The 20,055-nt window shown below is 39.9% G+C and overlaps 1 protein-coding gene across 2 annotated transcripts in view; it reads right to left on the bottom strand.

The window, feature by feature from the left end:
- Nucleotides 1-19,351, bottom strand: part of slc25a12 (solute carrier family 25 member 12) — a 95,973-nt gene extending 76,622 nt beyond the window's left edge. Inside the window, exons 1-2 of one of the 2 annotated variants that reach the window (XM_072261879.1) lie at nt 19,298-19,351; nt 18,540-18,593 (exon numbers count right to left, since the gene is read on the bottom strand). In XM_072261879.1, the coding sequence (XP_072117980.1) occupies nt 18,540-18,593; nt 19,298-19,309 (66 nt within the window). In that variant the 5' untranslated portion in view covers nt 19,310-19,351. The other variant, XM_072261880.1, reaches the window with a different exon arrangement.
- Nucleotides 19,352-20,055: the final 704 nt, after the last annotated feature.

The following is a 20,055-nucleotide window of genomic DNA, read 5'->3' as shown; positions in this document are numbered from 1 at the left end:
GGCATAAATCATGAAGCTTTAAGTGGCACTCAGGGAAGATTACGCAGAGGGTGTCTGTGATCCCACTGCAACACCGATTGAGCCTGGATACTCGGATGAAGGATAACTTTGAGCCCAAGAGGAAGTGGGAGAGGTGTTAGATTTCACCATAGTAATGAGGAAGTGGGGCACTGTAGGAGGTGCATCATTTGTGAGTCTTTAAAATGAGACCCTAGCAACCCTAGCAACACCATCATGAGTACTTAAAAGTGATACTATTTTGAAGATCAATGGTGGGAATTAGTCCTCAATCAACATTATGAAGAGGGATTATCTGGTTAATATCAGATCACTTTTTGTGGATGTCCAAGACGCTGTACTTCACTTAGCACCTATGACATAGTCCCAGTACAATGGAGTCAATGTTAAGAGCCATTATAGCATTATACAGTGACAGCCACATACTGCTGTGTCACAAATCTGGGTACTGGAGTACCTGGTATAAATCCCTACACAGATTGCAAGTTCTTTCTTTCCTTCATATTGCTATTGATGTTGTCATCATTTTGAGAATCATCTGCTGCTAGCAACTACATCATTTGGAAATGAATAGAGCCTGATCTGGTTATCTATGCAGTGCACAGCAGATCTACAAATCATTAACCAAGACAAATCAAATACAACACAAAACTGCTTTTCCCAATGATTTCAAGGCCATAAACATAGGGAATGAAAGAGCAAACCTAAACATATAATTAACAGCTAAATCAGCATTAATCTAAAAGATCCCAAAGAATTCATTCAATCATTGTTGCTTCAAATGCAAGCCATAATCTCAAACAGCATAATTTACATATACTGATTATCATCATTATTTTATGCAGTCTCTCAATACAGGATGACCTACTTCTACTCCACATTCGGTGATTCAGCCGTTAGTGGGGCAGGAGGTTAGAAATGGGGAGGGCAGGGTGTGTAGTTTGGGAGGTACTGTGCTATTTAGGCCATTTTTGCTGGGCTTCTATGTTCCCTAACTCCAAAAAGACTAGAAGTTCTTAATACCATCCCAAATGTTCTTTCTCCATTTGAGTAATCATACGCCAGGAATTCTCACAAGCCAGTGATGATGTTATACTCAAAACCATTGAGCAATAAAGCACAGATACAAGCCATTTGGTCAACGAGTACATGCAACCACAGTACCCAGAAAGCTAATCCCAATTTTCACTGTTTTGTAAGATTTTTTGTTTTGAATTTTCTCATTGAAATATCCCTCTCAATTAACAAGTCACATTTTGCCAGCTAGGAAAAGTTATTTTCATACAGTGATTAAGGCTACACTTGTTTAAATTGCAAGATAGGAAATTATGGTGTTTTTGAATTATACACTCACAATGCACAAGAGTATTATTCTGCTAAAATAGAGGTGTTCCCTAAAACAATATTGTTAATATATACTAACAATTCTCAGGAAAGAGAATAAAGAGACGTATGGGAGATTGAGAAATGGAAGTGCGAAGAAGCACAGCTATAGGCTGAAACCATTAGCACTGGTTTTACATCATTCCCCAAATTCAAAACTATCCAGAAAGAGCAAAGTGAGCAGAGAGAAAAGACACTAGCATGGTGGAGAAGGCCAAGGTTATGCTATAACTTAAAAATAAAGGTGGAGAACATCAATTTAAAGTCCATGATAAAGAAATTAGATTACACTCGAAATTGTACAAAGAATTTTACAGGAGTGCAATTTCATGAGATGGATGCTTACTCATGCTCACTGAAACCTGACTTAAAGAAGCAATATTTGTTGCCTTCAAATATTATTTCAAGTCCTCAGTAAGATAGTTACAAAGCCATACTGGAACGCACGTTTGAACAAGTGCCCAAATTTCATCATGCTGCTCTGACATCTCAATATATGAGATAGAAGAAAGTTTCTATAAGCTTGAATCTCCAGGTTGCTATCATTAAGTACCAATGAGTGGAAATGGTGAGTGAAGTTAAAATCTGGATCTGGATGCAGTGTGCAAAAGATTAATAATCTCACAGGAAAATACTAAAAAATCTCATCTCCCAGTTACTGCTCCATTGACCAGGCTTACGCAAACTTTTGATCCAGTCTCGTCAAAACGCACTAATCGAAGACATGGTTGCTCTACTCTAATGTTCACAATTTAACATGCATTCCTTGATAATCAGCCATGGCTGGAACATCATTCACATACACTGCAACATGAGCATGCTCATGAGAAGTAGTAGCTCAAAATCTCTTACAAGAATTGACTCTCAGTGAACAACCTGTCCCAACAGTTCATTGACAGAAAAGCATATTGGTCATTATTGAGAAGATCACCGATCCCACAATCTATTTTAATTTATAACATAGAAATTGCGTCAGCATGCGTCGCTTTTTTCCCCCTCCATTTCTGCTTCTCTCTTCAGAGCTTGTGGCCTTTCCTTTCCAGCATGAAAGCGCTACCCGCTCCAGTAAAGCTTGTAAACTCAAATCAATGAAGTATTTGACAGCTGATATTTCAATGTCCCAGCTGAAGCCCTCTAATCGTAGAGAGACAGGGGAGAACTGCATTACGGCACTGTGGTCCTCACAAGGGGAGAACTGCATTAGGGAACTGTGGTCCTCACAAGCTGAGATAGGGAATAATAATTGGAATACAAAAGCATAGAAACAGCAAGCAAATATTTTGTATATCTTCCTAGCAAAATGCAAAAGCTACTAAAGACATGGATGAACCAGGATATTTGCAGCTTGGTCTATAGTATTCAAGACCAGTTATTGAGAAATATACAAGTAGTCCAGGTATAACCTAAGATAGGCTCATTTAAAACAAAATAACAATTCCAATGGAAATTCAGAGACAGAATCAGATGCACACCAGCTCTGGCAGGATTTTTAGGCCATTACTTCCTACAAGGCGAAACCTAACATCATGAATAGCTGTGATGCTTGAATCCCAAATAAGCTTAATGCCTTTATGCATATTTTGAAAAGTATAATAAAATGATACCCTGCAGCATCTGGTGACCCTGTGATCTTTGACTCAGGTGCCAACGTCAGAACATCTTTCAAAACGGTGAATCCTCGCAAAGTGTCAGGCCCTGATGGTGTACTTAGTAGGGCACTGAAAACCAGGAACATTCAACGGCATCTTCAATCTCTCACTGCTGCAGTTGGAGGTTCCCACCTGCTTCAAGAGGGTGACAATCATACCAGGGCTCAGGATGAGCAGGGTGAACTTCTACTACCCAGTTGCACTCACATCTACAGCGATGAAGTGCTTTGGGAGGTTAGTCATGGCCAGAATCAAACCTTACCTAACCCTCTACTATTTACATACCACCTCAATAGTTCTACAGCAGATGCAATCTCACTGACTCTCCACTCGGCCTTGGACCACCTAGACAACAGCAATACCAACATCAGGTGTCTACTTTTTAATTAGAGCTCAGCATTCAACACCATCATACCGTCAGTATTAACCAACGAGCTTCAAAACCTGGACCTCAGTCCCTCCTTCTACAACGGGATTCTTGACCGATCACAGTCAGTGTAGATCAGAAGTAATATCTCCTCCTCACTCACAATTAACACTGGCGTACCTCAAGGATGTATGCTTACCCACTGGTCTACCCTCTCCACACCCATGACTGTGTGGCTAAGCACATCTCAAAAGCCATCCATAAATTTGCCAATGACACAACTGTTGTTGGCAGAATCTCAAATGGTGATGCGGAGGAATACTAGAGCGAGATAGATCAGCTGATTGAATGGTATTGCAACAACCACCTTGCAGTCACCATCAGGAATTGATTGTTCACTTCAGCACAGGAAAATTGAAGAGACACACACCAGTCCTCATTGAGGATCAGTAGTAGAAAGGGTGAGCAGTTTCAAGTTCCTGGGTGTCAACATCTCTGAAGATCTATCCTGGCCCCAACATATTTATGTAGTTGTAACTAAGTCACCAAAGATTCTTTCAAATTTCTGCAGATGTACCATGGAAAACACTGTAGTTTCATCACCAGCTGGTATGGAGGGGCCACTGCAAAGGATTGGAAAAGCTGCAGAAAGTCACAAGCTTAGCCAGCTCCATCATGGGCACTAGCCTCCCCAGCATCGAGGACATTTTCAAAAGACAATGCCTCAAAAAGGTGGCATCACATCACTAAGGACCTCCATCACTCAGAACAGGCACTCTTTGCTAACATCAGGGACTGATGGGAAAGACACTAAAAATGACTCATTCAATATTCCAGCATACTTTCTGAATCAAAGGGTAGACCAGCATGAAGACACACATTTAATGTTTTAGGGACAATTTCTTCCCCTCCCCCATTCAGATTTCTTAACAGGAAATGAGCTGACCCACGAACATTACGTATTTTTTGCACCACTCATTTACAGTATCTCTACTGTAATTTATATAGTTTTTTTTAACGTATTGTATTGTACTGCTGCCGTAAAACAACACAAAATTCACATCATGTGTCAGTGGTATTAAATCCAGTTCTGAGAAACACATCCTCTGGACTTGAAGCCCTACATTGCATCTTTTTTTTTAAATGGCTGAAGAAATTGTGGAACCATTCATTGCCTTCTTCTAAAATTCTGCTGCAGGTGTCCCCCGCTTTTCGAACATTCGCTTTACGAAACCTCACTGTTATGGAAGACCTACATTAGTTATGTTTTCGCTAACAGAAGATGTTTTCACTGTTATGAAAAAAGGCAGCGCGCGAAAAAAGCAGTGCGTGATAAAAGGCAGCGCGTGCCCCGAGCAGCCAAGCTCCTCCCTCGGAACTGCATTCTAGCCGGCATTGCTTAAACACGTGCCTGTGAGCAGCCGTTAGCAAGGTGAGTTCTAAGGTATCGGAAAAGCCTAAGAGAGCTCGTAAGGGTGTTACACTTAGCGTAAAATTAGACATAATTAAGCGTTTCGATCGTGGTGAACGAATTAAGGACAAAGTGGTTATATGGTTTGGCTTGTGGAAGTTGATGAAGATGATATTGAAGAGGTTTTGGCATCCCATGACCAAGAACTGATAGATGAAGAGCTGATGCAACTGGAAGAGGATAGGATAACAATCGAAACCGAATGTAATAGCAAACGGACCGAAAGCGAAGTCGTCCAGAAACTGAACGTGAAGCAACTACGTGAGTTTTCGCTGCAATGATTGCAGAAAAGTACGACTTTAATTTTGAAAGGGTACGTTGATTTAGGGCATATTTGCAAGATGGTTTGAGTGCTTACAAAGCACTGTATGACAGAAAAATGCACGAGGCTAAGCAGTCAAGCATAGTGTCGTTTTTCAAGTCTTCCCTATCAGCCACAGCAGACGACGAACCTCAACCTTCGACATCAAGGCAGGCAGACATAGAGGAAGATGACCTGCCTGGCCTGATGGAAACAGACAACGATGAGATGATACCCCAGTGTCCCATCACCCCAACCTCCGGGCCGCGGACCGATACATTGCTGCGGAGAATGCGCGGTAGCCAGGACGCACCCAGCACATCTTGAAGAAAAAAGCTGAAATAATTAATTAGCTTGTTTATTTCGGCTTTTTTCTTAAAGATGTGCTGGGTGCATCCCAGCAACCGCTGCATTCTCCGCGGATTGGTATCGGTTCACTGCCCGGAGGTTGGGGACCACTGCACCAGCCCAACCTCCGATGACTCAGCCTAACACACCATCATCAGTGTGCTCGGCGCTGTCTTCCCAATTCTGGTAAGTGATACTACACTGTACATGCATTATTTCTACTTTATATAGGCTGTATATTTTTATATGTTATTTGGTATGATTTGGCAGCTTCATAGCTTAAGGATTACTGGAGAGAGTGTTTCTGCCGAGAGCGCTTGCGCCGAGTGTTTTGCTGAGAGCACTCATGTGAGATTTTCGCTACGGAGAATAGTGCAGCAATGATCGTAGAAAAGCATTTCTATTTTATATAGGCTGCGTATTTATCATAGCATTCCTGCTTTTACTATATGTTACTGTTATTTTAGGTTTTATGTGTTATTTGGCATGATTTGGTAGGTTATTTTTTGGGTCTGCCAACGCTCACAAATTTTTCCCCATATAAATAAATGGTATTTGCTTCTTCACTTTACGACATTCTGGCTTACGAACCGTTTCATAGGAACGCTCTACCTTCGGATGGTGGGAAAAACCTGTATTACAGAAACGGGAAAGCATAAACTGGTCACCACCATCCAAGACTGGTGGAAAAGAGAAAACACCTCTTCACCCCCTCCACTCCTTGTTTCATCCACTCCTGACACACACGTTTCCTTATAAATCCCTCCCCCATCTGGTCTGGTCCTAAATGCAATTCACCTTGCCCCTAATAGTTCCCATTCTCAGTTCCTCTACTTAATTGAATCAGCACTGGTAGCCCTTTATGTCCCTGCTTATCTGCCTACAGCAGTTGTCTCCAATCTTTACACTCATCTTCCCCCACCTTTTTTCCTTTTCTCCCCCCTCTCGCTTGCCTCCAACTAATGTTCGCTTGCCACTGTCCTAACTCCATCCATGCATCCCTCCACTAAGTGGCACAATCTGCCTGTCTCAGGCCTGTATATGGTGATGTACATGTACCTTGATAATAAAATCTACTTTGAATTTACACTCCTCCTAAATCCATTAATCACCTCAGACTCCTGTTTCACCACTCCCCACGTACTGACCATCTCTCTGTCCCAATACAATTGTTGAGCCGAATGTCAGCAATTCTTTTCCTCCCACAAATGTTGTTCAATCCACTGTTCTCAACAGATTGTTGGTAAAGAATAAAACCAATCTGGTGCAAGATAGAAAGCAAAAAAAGGAAGAAAGTTAAAGGAACCAGGCCCAGAGCATGAGGAAAAAGTAAAAGTGATGAATAGAAGACAGATACAACTGAATAAGTCTAATGTGAAAACAAGAAAAATCAAACACTAAATATCCAACCTAAAGACAGAAAATGCTGGAAGTACTCAGCATCTGTGGAAAGAGAAAATCAGAATAAACATTTTAGGTCAATGATCTTTCATTAGAATTCAAATGGTTAGAAATATCAACTATTCTTCTCTCTCCACTCATGTTGCCTGACCTGCTGGAAAAGTCTCTATAGGTATGAAAATCTCTAAATTGGTTTTATGAGGCAAGTTGATTAAAGACTGGTCTATCCTTTGATACAGAAAGTATGGCTGGAATATTGAGTCATTTTTAAAATCAGTCTTTCCCAGGGAAGGAGATGTCCCTGGGACATCAAAACATTAATACAGACTCAGTAATAGAGTGAAAGGATGGCATATTAGAAAGGCCGGCTATCCTTAAAATGTACTGGGATGCATCCTAGGTGTTTGAAAGAGGTTACTAGACGTAGAGGCTAATGAAAGTCTTGTCATAATTTTCAATTCTTCCTAGACAAGAGATGTGCCACAATACTGGAAAATGACAAAAATAAAACCTATATTCAAACAGAGTGCAAGGACATGGGCAGACAAAGGCATGCTATGCAATTTTACTTCTATTCTAGGAAAGCTTTTGTGAAGAGTAATAAAGGGAAATATTAAAAGGCACTTGAAGTGTGAATTGGCGAAGGAAAGGCAGCCCAATATGTTAAATGACAAATAGTGTTTCAGAAAACATGATAGAATTTTTTTGTTGAGGCAGCAGAAATGGAAAAGAGAAAGTATCAGGTGTTATCTACATGGATTATCAGGCTTTTAATAAAGTCCCACAGAAAAGGCTGGTTGGCTCAGGAATGTTGTTCTTTGCAGACACCACCTACCCAACTGCAAATGTACATTGTCCACCAGCCAGGATAAGGTACTCGTAGACAGGCACAAAGAACATGTGCAACAGCCATGATTTGACATATTTTTTCTCCATGTTTCAATGTTTAATGATTATCTGCTTTGGTCTTGTATTCATCAACTGCAGATAAGATGACGCTGCCAGGGTCAGCAACAGAAGGAAAATAAATTGAGAACCATTTAATAATGACAAAGTTTACTTTCTTCAACTATATACACTCAAAATTAATTATCTATTAATTTACCGATTTGAATAACAGCATTTTATTTTAAATATTGAAGTTTAAATATCACTGAAACTTGCCGATGTTATCTCTGTCAATGTGCTTTCGATGGAGGAACAGTATTATGACACAAACTTACAGATTTCCTTGTTAAATATTCATACATGGGAGCCACACAACATTACTACTGCAAGCTCAGGGCCATTGCCTGTTTATTACTTATTTCAGCAGAATACCTTTATTGTTATATTTTAATGTAATCAAATAATTCTTGTGAGAAAAAGATGAATATATTTGGCAGCCTTGGGATCGTGTGAGCTGTTGCTTGTGACAAGTGTGTGTCAGCGGAACCATTTGGGATATTCAATAGGCTTGAAATCATTGGGTAATTAGGCACTTGGCGATGACCAATACAAAGAAGTTGGGTTTGGGCGGAGCAGCCAGGGTTAGAATAGGGAGCTTGTTTGGGAAGATGCTGGAGTCCATTATTTAAGATGAGATTTCGGACACTTGGAGACACGTGATAAAATAGGCCAAAGTCAACATGGTTTCCTTGACAGGAAATATTGCCTGACAAATCTGTTGAAATTCTTTGAGAAAATTACAGGCAGAACAGGACTGTCTGTTAAAGGACAGGACCTCCAGGATCCTGTGCCACATGCTAGTGAGGCCAGAAATAAGATGATAATACAATTTAACACATGGTTAAGAAGATGGTGCAGGAAGGAGAGCAACAGATTTTTGGGTCATTAGGCTTTCTTCTAGGGAAGGTTGTACAGATGTGACGATTTATACCTGAACTGGAGGGTAACCAATGTGCTTGCGGGAAGGTTTGCTCATGCTGCTCCGAGGGGTTTAAGCTAGAGTAACAGGTGATGAGAACCAGAGTTCCAGGGCAGATAGTGGAGTCATTGTGTGAAAAGATTATATTAAGTCTACATACAAAGACAGGAATTGATAGGTTGAGCATAGTGGGAATTATGTCCTGAGTTGCATCTATCTCAATGCACGGAATATTGTAGGCAAGGTAGATGATCAGCATGTGGAATTATGACATTGTAGCCTTTAGTGAGACTTGGTTGCAGGAGGGGGAGGACTGGCAGCTCACTGGTCTTTGGTTTCATTATTTTTTATATGATTGAGGGAGAGGTATTAAAGAGGGAGGTGTGGCGTTATCACTCTGGAAAAATATCACAGAGGTGCTCAGACAGTTGGCAGTACTCCAAGTGCAGCCTGACTATTCTTAAAGAGCCTCAGCATTATCACCTTGCTTTTATATTCGATTCCCCTTGAAATAAGTGCCAACATTGCTTTTGCCTACTTTAAAACAGACTCAATCTGTAAATTAACCTTCTGGGAGTCTTGCACGAGGACTCCTAAATCCCTCTGCAACTCTGATGTTTGAACCTTCTCTCCATTTATATAATAGTCCGCACTTCTGTTCCTTTTACCAAAATGCATTATCATACATTTCTCAACACTGCATTCCATCTGTCACTTTTTTGCCCATCCTTCCAATTTGTCCAAGTCCTGCTGCAATCGCATTCCTTCCTCAGCACTCCCTACCCCTCCACCTATCTTCGTATCATCCACAGACTTTGCCACAAACCCATTAATTCCATTATCCAAATCACTGACAATGGGAAAAGTAGCAATCCCAATACTGACCCCTGAGGAACACCACTAGACATAGGCAACCAGAAAAGGCCCTCCTTCATTCCCACTCGTAGTTTCCTGCCTGTCAGCAATTCCTCTATCCAGACCAGCATCTTTCCTGTAACGCCACAGGATTTTATCTTGTTAATCAGCCTCAAGTGTGGCACCTTGTCAAAAGCCTTCTGAAATCCAAGTAAATGACATTCACTGCCTCTCCTTTGTCCACCCTGCTTGTTACTTCATCGAAGAAGTCAGGCAAGACTTCCCTTTACAGAAACCATACTGACTTTGATTTATTTTCTCATTTGTCTCCAAGTACCCCAAACCTCATCCTTACTCATAGACTCCAACACTTTCCCAACCACTGAGAAGCCAAATGGCCTATAATTTCCTTTCTTTTGCTTCTTCCCTTCTTAGAGAGTAGAGTGACATTTGTAATCTTCTATTCCTCCAGAACCATGCCTCCATTGCACTCAGAGAACTCTGGCACACTGCTAGTGTCTTCCACAGTGAAGACAGATGCAAAGTACCCATTAAGTTCATCTGCCATTTCTTTGTCCCCTTGAAAATGCCATCACAAGTAGGTACGGCTTTTGGCACATTAGACTTTCATAAATCAAAGTATTGAGTACAGGAGCTGGGACGTTAAGTTGAAGCTGTACAAGGCATTGGTGAGGCTAAATTTGGAGTATCACGTGCTGTTCTAGTCACCTACCTATAGAAATCAATAAAATTGAAAGAATACACAGAACATTTTAAGGATATTGCTGGGACTTAACGATCTGAATTATAGGGAAAGGTTGACTAAGTTAGGATTTTTTTCTCCCTGTACCAGAGAAGATGAGGGGAGGTTTGGTAGAGGTACACAAAATTATGAAGTGTATAGAAAGGGTAACTACAAGCAGGCTTTTCCCACTGAGGTTGTGTAAGACTATGACTGGAGGTCACAGGTTAAGGGTGAAAGGTAAAATATTTAAGGGGAACTTGAGTGGGAACTTCACTCAGAAGGTAGTGAGAACGTGAAACGAGCTGCCAGTGGAAGTGGAGGATATGGGGTTGATAGCAAGACAAGAAAAGTTTGGGTAAGTACATGGGTGGGAAGGGTATGGAGGGCTGTGATCCAGGTGCAGATTGATGGGACTAGGCAGAACAATAGTTCAGCATGGGCTAGCTGGGCCGAAGAGCCTGTTTCTACGCTATAATGTTCTGGACTAACAAGAAGAAAGGGACTTAGACTCCAATAGCACAGAAAACTTCATAAGTTCCCAAGTCACCATTGGTACAGAAGGTCAATGACAGAAATCCAGCTGCCTGTTCAGAAATAATCTGAGGACAGAAAATAGAAATTGGCTTTTCGCCAGCTTTGATATGTATATAGCCACTAAATAAAGTTGTTAACCTTTCCTTCACATCTTGGTAACCTTTAAGTAATAATCCCACTCCACAATAACTGTTTTGAATGCCACTCTAAGAATAACACCCATCTTTTACAACCCCCTAAAATTACAAAAATTTTATCTCTAGTACGCTTAACACTTAGCTTTCTTTGCTTTGCTTGTTGTCAAGCATTTTTAGTAAATCTCATGCATTATTCTCCTTGTAACTAATATATTAATACATTAATATATATAGGCATCCGATAAGTCTCGTGAGACCATGGATTTGCGCCTTGGAAGGTTTCCAGGAAGACCGGCAGTTGCCCATGCTGCAAGTCTCCCCTCTCTACGCCACCGATGTTGTCCAAGGGAAGGGCACTAGGACCAATACAGCTTGGCACCGGTGTCGTCGCAGAGCAATGTGTAGTTAAGTGCCTTGCTCAAGGACACAACACGTTGCCTCAGCTGAGGCTCGGACTAGCGACCTTCAGATCACTAGACCAACGGCTTAACCACTTGGCCACGCGCAACTACAATTACAAGTACAAGAAAAAAAGACTACTGCCTTGGTATAATTGTTAAGTTGTAGAATGTGGCTTATGGTTGGGACCTGGAATGCAATGTGCAGAAATAGTGAAGGCAGTTTCACAGTGCCCTTCAAAGCAGGAATTGCATAAAATATTTAAAACTTTAAACATCTGCAAGGTGAAAGGTCAGGAGATGAATGTAGTGAGTTGCTCCAAAAGGCAGGACACATGAAAATAATGGACCAAGTGATCACCTTTTCAGTTGTGAACTTTCCATGAATTTAAGCATGCTAATTTAAGTACTGGAAAATTTCCTCTCTGGTCTTTCCTCTAGCAGTACAGTTACTTCTACTGTGCCTGATGATACTACAGATAACTGCTACACAAAAATCAATAACTATTGCCACAAAATGAATGTGAAAGACTTTATCAATATGCCTAATAGAAATATATGACACTCTTCAATATGCAATTTGTGCTAGCTTTGATGGTTAAAAGGTTATAAATACAATTAATTTGGACTGTTAAGTTTCATATTTTCAGATTTTAACCGGTGAAAACTTCATAAACACATTTTACTTCTCCATTGTCTTCTTTTATCCAGAGCCATTTTAATGTTGATCCGTCTTTTCCTAACTTGTTCTTTATACAATCTGGCACTGAGTTCACTTGTTCTAATTGACACTTCCTTATCAATCTATTGCTTAAGGAGATAGTTTACTGCTTAACCCTTTTGCTCATGTCCCAGATCCGTGCATTTCCCTGCGACATTTTCAACTCTCACTTTCAGCTGTTTGTCCTGGAAAAGATGTAAAAAGCTATGCATGCAAGGGAAATTCTAATTATTTTTTTATTAGATTACTTCCAGCAACAAATGGTAGATCATTACAATGAATTGTGAATGACTTTAAAATTTCTCTATTTACATTCAAGTGCCACGCAATTAAAAGTGATGTCAAATTTACAGAGCTATGACAAAAGAGCATAAAAATGGGATGAACAAGATAGCTCTTCTTCAGTCAACACCACTATTATAAGCCAAATATTTTTATGATATTCAAAGCTGTTATTCCACAATAACCACTGATCATCACCGTTAAATGTATGGGTTGCACTTCAAAAAAATGCCTAACAAATCTACATAAGCATTTTAGAAACTCATTTTTAATTAGTATTTACCTTTTAACTACAGAAGTTACTAATTTGGACTGATAAGTAATACCAGTAACCCACCATTCATTCACATCATTTAAATCAATAAAACCAAGGATTAAATTTGTAAGTCTCACGAGTTACTTTACGACGTACTAATTCCATAAAGATACATTAAACAATGTTTACAACCATTAAACTTCTAAGATCCTCTTTCCTCCCAAACTTCTCCAAAAGCAATGGTTGCTGAAAACCAACGGTCACAGATGTCATCAACCCTCTCGCCAACTGACTGCAATTTAATGACAGGTCACAGTGCAGCTGGTCCATATTTTCACTTCCCCCATAATCAACCATCTTACTTTGATATGGCATCCGATTCAGTAGCCAGTCAAGTGTGAATGGCATACACCCAGCTCAGCAGGCTTGTTGGCATTTACATCCGAAATAACCATATTCAAATAACCCTGCCACCAGGCTGTTTTAAAAGTATAGTTTTAATGAAAGCATTTCAAATAAATTTTTGTTGATATTTCATTTTTTTCTCCCAATCAATATTTTGAACAGTTTTGCACTTCCCCCAGTGACAATTAAGATTCAAAAGTTAGGCTATTCTATATTTTTACTGCATACTAAACTGACTCCAGGAACAAAGAGTCAGGATAAAAAAAGATGAGAGAAGAAGAGACAGAGGAGGAGAGGCATGCACGTCTCCAGGATCAGAGACAAATAACAGAAGAGATGAAGAGACGGGGGATGAAAGGGCTGCACGTCTCCAGAATGACAAAAACAGACACAGGAGGAGAGAGGAAGAGACAAAGGAGCTGAGAAATGCACGTCTCCAGGATCAGAAACAAACAACAAACAGAAGAGATGAAGAGACGGGGGATGAAAGGGCTGTATATCTCCAGAATGACAACGAGAGGCACAAGGATGGCAGATAAACCAGAAATGATGCCATCAAAAGTGTCCTTCGTTAAATGAGGAGCAGCTATATTTGCTTTGCTACGTGTCATTCTTCTTTAATAAACTGAGGTTTTCTGCTTCAGTTTCCAAAGCAAAGCGATACCAACAGCATTCAGGAAAACTTAATGTTCATTCTGGTCACATAAGACTGCACTACCCTTCTCTGCAATGGTGCCCCAATGGATCACCCCATTGTCTAGTTAAGATTCAAAAGATAGGCTATTCTAGATTTTTACTACATACTAAACTGGCTTCAGCAACTTCTGTACAATGCTAAACTCAGACCAAGCAAGCATGTCCTTCTAATAAGCAATATACTTAGCCTTATGATCGAGGGTTCCCAACTTGGGGTCCATGGACCCCTTGCTTAATGGTTTCGATCCACTGCATTAAAAGAAAGGTTGCAAACCCCTGCCCTAGATCAAAGTACAGCCAGCCAGCTGAGGTTATAAGGAAAAGGCAGGAGTTGGGACGTTATGTTGCAGTTGTACAAGACTTGGCAAGGCCAAATTTGAAGTGTTGTGTGCAGTTCTAGTAAACTATCTACAAGAAAGATATCAATAATAGTGAAAGAGTGCAGAGAACATTTAGAAGGACGTTGCCAGGACTTGAGGATCTGAGTCATACAGAAAGAATGAATAGGTTAGGACTTTATTCTTGGAGTGTACGAGAATAAGGGGAGACCTAATAGAAGTATAGAAAATTATGAAGGATATAGATAGAAGAAATGCAAGCAGGCATTTCTTCTGAGGTTGGGTGACATTATAAATCATAGGTTAAGGGCAAAAGGTGAAATATTTAAAGGGAACCTCAGGGGTAACTTCTTCTTTCAGAAGGTTGTGATTGTGTGGAACAAGGGGCCAGAGGAAGTGATGGATCCAGGTTCGATTTCAACACTTAAGAGAAATGTGGACAAATTTGGATGGGTGGGATATGGAGGGTTATGGTACATACTAAATGGGCCAAAGGGCCTATTTCTGTGCTGTCGTGGTCTGACTCAATAATAGTCTTTAATCAATTTTGACAATATGCAAATAGCTAAATATAGTTGAGATGATAATTGCTTTCATACAATTTAAAATGGTATCAAACATGCCTGCTGACAAAAGAGAAAAATAACAGTGATACATCTACCAAAGCCACTGCCTCAGTGCTAGAGATCTGGCTTTAGCCTTGATCCGAGTGCTGCCTGTGGAGTTTGCAGATTCTCCTCATGCTTCATTTTCATCCCACATCCAAAAGATATAGATTAGTTGATTAATCAGTCCCTGTAAACTACTTCTAGTGTGTAAAGGATCTGGGGAAAGTTGATGAAAATGTGGGGAATTAAAAAAAGACAATATGATTAATGTAGGATTACCGTTAAGGGTTGATGTGGACTCAGTGGATCAAAGATCTTGTTTTCAAGTTGTAACTCTCTATGATTCTAAGACTAATCAAGACCATCTCACTAGAATTTCCGAGAATATATCAATTGCTGATTTCAATAAGTTAATAATTTCCAACTATCAAAGTTTAACAGAAAATACAATTCACTGCAAACGCTCACAAAAAATGACACTTTAAATAATTACTATTTCCTGTGCTGAAATAAAGTCCTAAATGTTTCATCTGTAATTATAGCACTGCAGCGTAGCAGTGAGTATGACTTTAATACAGCTTGGGTGGGTGGGGGGGGGGGGTCAGAATTCAGAGTTCAATCCTGGTATCCTCTACAAGGATGACCTGTACATGGAATGTGTGGGTTTTCTCTGGTTTCCTCCCACAGTCCAGACATACCAGCTGGGTTAATTGGTCATTGTAAATTGTCCCATGGTTCGGTTAGGATTAACTTGTGGTTGCTAAGTGGTGCTGGTTGAAGGCCGTATACCGCTCTCCATCTCTGAATGAACCATGAAGGACTTGCTGCATTGATTTTAACCTCCAGCAAATGTCCCTCTCGCTGGTTTCACTTTATCTAAGTTATACTACCTCAATTAGGTTGGTCTTTTACAAATCCACATTGCCTAAATATGTGTCTGACAAATAACTATCACAAACCTGGACTCTCCAGCAAAGTTTACTAGTCTAAAGTCATCCATATTATTCTTTCCATCTTGTGGAACATTTCCCAAAATTAATTTTGGAAAATTGTGAGCAGTGGCAGTAACTTACTAATCCTCTTTGGTCTTGCAACAATGATTCATTTACTAATTTGAATTTCAATGAACAATTTTAGCCTAGTCTTTTTAATCCTCTCCTCCCCTTTGTAAATATATCTGTTGAGCACTGTCAATATTTTCTTACTACAAAATAAAATTTTTCCTGCCCTCAGTGTTCCCATTCTTTTTTATAATCATGTTTCACATGTGCTGTGAAGAAATACCGGAAACACTGATGTACTTATAAAATAAACGGAGGCATGGAAATAGGATCTCATTCTTATTTGAAGTTTTGTCCATTTTTAATTTAGCTATAAAATCAAGTAGAATACAAAGAAATTGCACACTGAAAACTTAAGATTTTGGTCAGAAAGAGACTGTTTTGGTCAGATTTTGAGCAGAAAGACGCTATCTCCATGGCTCTTCACATGACTTTAGACCACCTGGACAATACAAACACCTACGTCAGGATCACACATAAAAGTTGCTGGTGAACGCAGCAGGTGCAGATGCTGGAAATTCAAGCAACACACATAAAAGTTGCTTCACCAGCAACTTTTATGTGTGTTGTTTCTCCAGCAACTTTTATGTGTGTTGCTTGAATTTCCAGCATCTGCAGAATTCCTGTTACCTACGTCAGGATGCTGTGTTCATCGACGATAGCTCAGCACTTAATACCATCATTCCCACAATCCTGATTGAGAAGTTGCAGAACCTGGGCCTCAGTACCTCCCTCTGTAATTGGATCCTCGACTTCCTAACTGGAAGACCACAGTCTGTGTGGATTGGTGATAACATATCCTCTTCGGTGATGATCAACACTGGCGCACCTCAGGGGTGTGTGCTTAGCCCACTGCTCTACTATCTATATACCCATGACTGTGTGGCTAGCATAGCTCAAATACCATCCACAAATTTACTTATGATACAACCGTTATTGGTAGAATCTCAGGTGGTGACAAGAGGGCATACAGGAGTGAGTTATGCCAACTAGTAGAATGGTGCCACAGCAACAACCTGGCGCTCAACATCAGTAAGACAAAAGAGCTGATTGTGGACTTCCAGAAGGGTAAGACGAAGGAACACATACCAATCCTCACAGAGGCATCAGAACTGGAGAGAGTGAGCAGCTTCAAGTTCCTGGGTGTCAAGATCTCTGAGGATCTAACCTGGTCCCAACACATTCATGTAGTCATAAAGAAGGCAAGACAGCAGCTATACATTATAAGGAGTTTGAAGAGATTTGGCATATCAACAAATACACTCAAAAACTTCTATAGTTGTACCATGAAGAGCATTCTGACAGGCTGCATCACTGTCTGGTATGGAGGGGCTATTGCACAGGACCGAAAGAAGCTGCAGAAGGTTGTAAATCTAGTCAGCTCCATCTTGGGCACTAGCCAACAAAGTACACAGTGCATCTTTAGGGAGCGATGTCTCAGAAAGGCAGCGTCGATTATTAATGACCTCCATCACGCAGGGCATGCCCTTTTCTCACTGTTACCATCAGACAGGAGATACAGAAGCCTGGAGGAACACACTCAGCGATTCAGGAACAGCTTCTTCCCCTCTGCCATCTGATTCCTGAATGCACTTTGAGCTTTGGGCACGACCTCACTTTTTTAATATACAGTATTTCTGTTTTTGCACATTTTTAATGATCTTTTCAATATGCGTAATTTACTTGTTTATTTATTAGGTTTTATTTTATTTATTATTACCTTTTTTTCTGTCTCTGCTACATTATGTATTGCATTGAACTGCTGCTGCTAAGTTAACAAATTTCACGTCACGTGCTGGTGATAATAAACCTGATTCTGATTCTGTTCACACCAAGACTCTTAAAGACCCCAGACAAGTTTTCTGAAGTACAGCTAAACAAAATGTTAAACATCATGCTTCCTTGGGTGTGAAGGTTACAAAACAAAATGACCTTTCTTCCAACAGATAAGCCAGCTGTCTGTTTCGTAATCTAATCATCTAAGATCAGAAGAAACTATTTTTATATTTCCAGGTAGGAATAGAAGAAAAAGAAAACTACCAAAATTACCTTCCTACATATTAACTTTAGAAAGGATTGGTTCTGTGCAACATTGTATTAGAGGTAAAAATTGTTACAAATAAAATAATCCCTTTGCTAGAAACCAACCTCTATCGCAAACTGAATTTAAATCTCAAACATTGTATTCAAATACTGTATTCTGATGTGCATTATAAAAATATCTCTCTACTTTTACCATTACAAACATTATGTAAAAAGTGAAATCATAATACCAAATTACTCAGTGTCAAAGTGTAACACCATAAAACACAGGCGCAGAATTAGGGCATTCCACCCATCAAATAGGCTCTGCTATCTGAATGATTTTTCCCTCTCAAGCCCATTTTCCTTGACTTCTCCTCATAGTATTTGACACTCTCACTAACACTGTACCTCAGTACGTGACAATAATAAATTCATTTACCAATTTGACATTAGCTACAATGACCTAAAGACAGTTAAACTCATCCACCTAACCTAATTCACAATCTAGATTACAGAACTAAAAATACGAAAAAACTAAAGCACTATAACACAATTTAAAAGTATGTTACTTCAGAATGATGTATGATTTCCATTGTTTTCCTCATGGGAAAGCAAAATTACACATTAGCAGCAAAAAACTACAGTTTATTAAACAAACACCATAAATATGTACCTTCAAAAATACTGCCTTTAATTCGCTGACCTCTGCCCTTTTTGTTGACTGCACCTGAGGAAAAAAATATTCTTGTCATCATCAATACAAATGAACATAGTGATAAAAATGTTCATTTCATTGGAATACTCTATTTCTCAATATTCAGTTGTAGTGTCTCGCCATTCATATACAACAGATTATCTTATGTATGTGAACAGTGAGGTCATCTGTTGCCCATAATTTACAACTAATAACTCAAGCTTGAAATATATTTTCCCTTAAGATAAAAAGATTCACGAATGATCTTTCGTCAAGCCTAGCCGTTTTAAAATTACACAAGTACTACCAAATATGACAAGTATTCTATTCTTATTTGCAAAACTGGGGTTTGAATTTCTCCCCGACAATCGAAAGACAGTTCATACTATCGTCTCGGAACCATAAAGAACTGCACAGAAACAGTTCGTTGCTGGGAGAAGATAGCGAATTGTCAAAACAAAACTTGCAATATCGTGACTTTACAGTCAGACGTTAAAGTCAATTAACGATTTCCTTTACTTAGAATTATTTTAAAGCTAATTCAAGGCCGGACTAGCGCGAGGCCTGTAAACGATAAACACCAACTAGCTTAAAAAAGATTAGCATTCACTTTTCAATTAAAATCTTATATAAGGCTTGACAATACAACCAGCTTCATTAGCTTAGCAAATCAACCTACAAATTATTCAGTTCCAACTATTCTAAAACCTAATATCAGTTATTCTCAGTTGTGTCACCTTGACCGCCATGCTGCAGCTCTGATGTCACAAGAAGCTGTGACGTAAGCGCGCGAGCGTCGGGGTGTCAGGGGTCGAGGTGTCACCGGAGAAGCAGCTCGAGCGGTGCGGGGGGCCGAGGCCTTCGGAGTCGGGCGAGTCGCTGTTCCTGGGGCTTGGCAGCCTTTCGCCGGCTGTGCTTCGGGAAATTCCGCCTGTCGGTATGACATGAGAATTGCGGGAAACTGAAAAAGGAGTTTTCCGGTCGAGGAGAATTCTACCTCCATATCGTTTAAGGAAACTCCCTCCTTAGCCTGCATCTTGCACATTCGCGTAAATTTCTTATTTGTAATCTGTTTAGATCCACTGTAGTTGTAGGATTTCATTTTGAGATTAAAAGCGTACCGCAATTCCGCAAATAATATATATGGTATAATTTATATGTAGGTTACATCTTGGTTAAAGCTTACTTAAATATCTATCTAGTAAAGATATTTAAAACGCCCTTTAGCCACGGGTAAGGTGCCAGAGAATTGGAGGATAGCGAATGTTGTTCCGTTATTTAGATAGGCTTCAAGAATAAACCAGGAAATTATAGCCCGGTGAGCCTGACATCAGTAGTGGGAAAGTTATTGGAAGGTATTCTAAGAGACCGGATATGTAAGTACAGTATTTGCAAAGACGGGAACTAATTTAGGGGTCGTCATCGAGGCTTTGAGCGGGGTAGGTCGTGTCTAACTGATCTTACAATTTTTCGAAGGCGTTACCAGGAAAGTTGA

This window comes from Mobula birostris, chromosome 6 (assembly GCF_030028105.1).
Source record: "Mobula birostris isolate sMobBir1 chromosome 6, sMobBir1.hap1, whole genome shotgun sequence".
NCBI classification, from domain to species: Eukaryota; Metazoa; Chordata; class Chondrichthyes; order Myliobatiformes; family Myliobatidae; genus Mobula; species Mobula birostris.
Note: the sequence above shows the minus strand (reverse complement) of the source record. Positions and strands in the feature narration are given on the sequence as shown.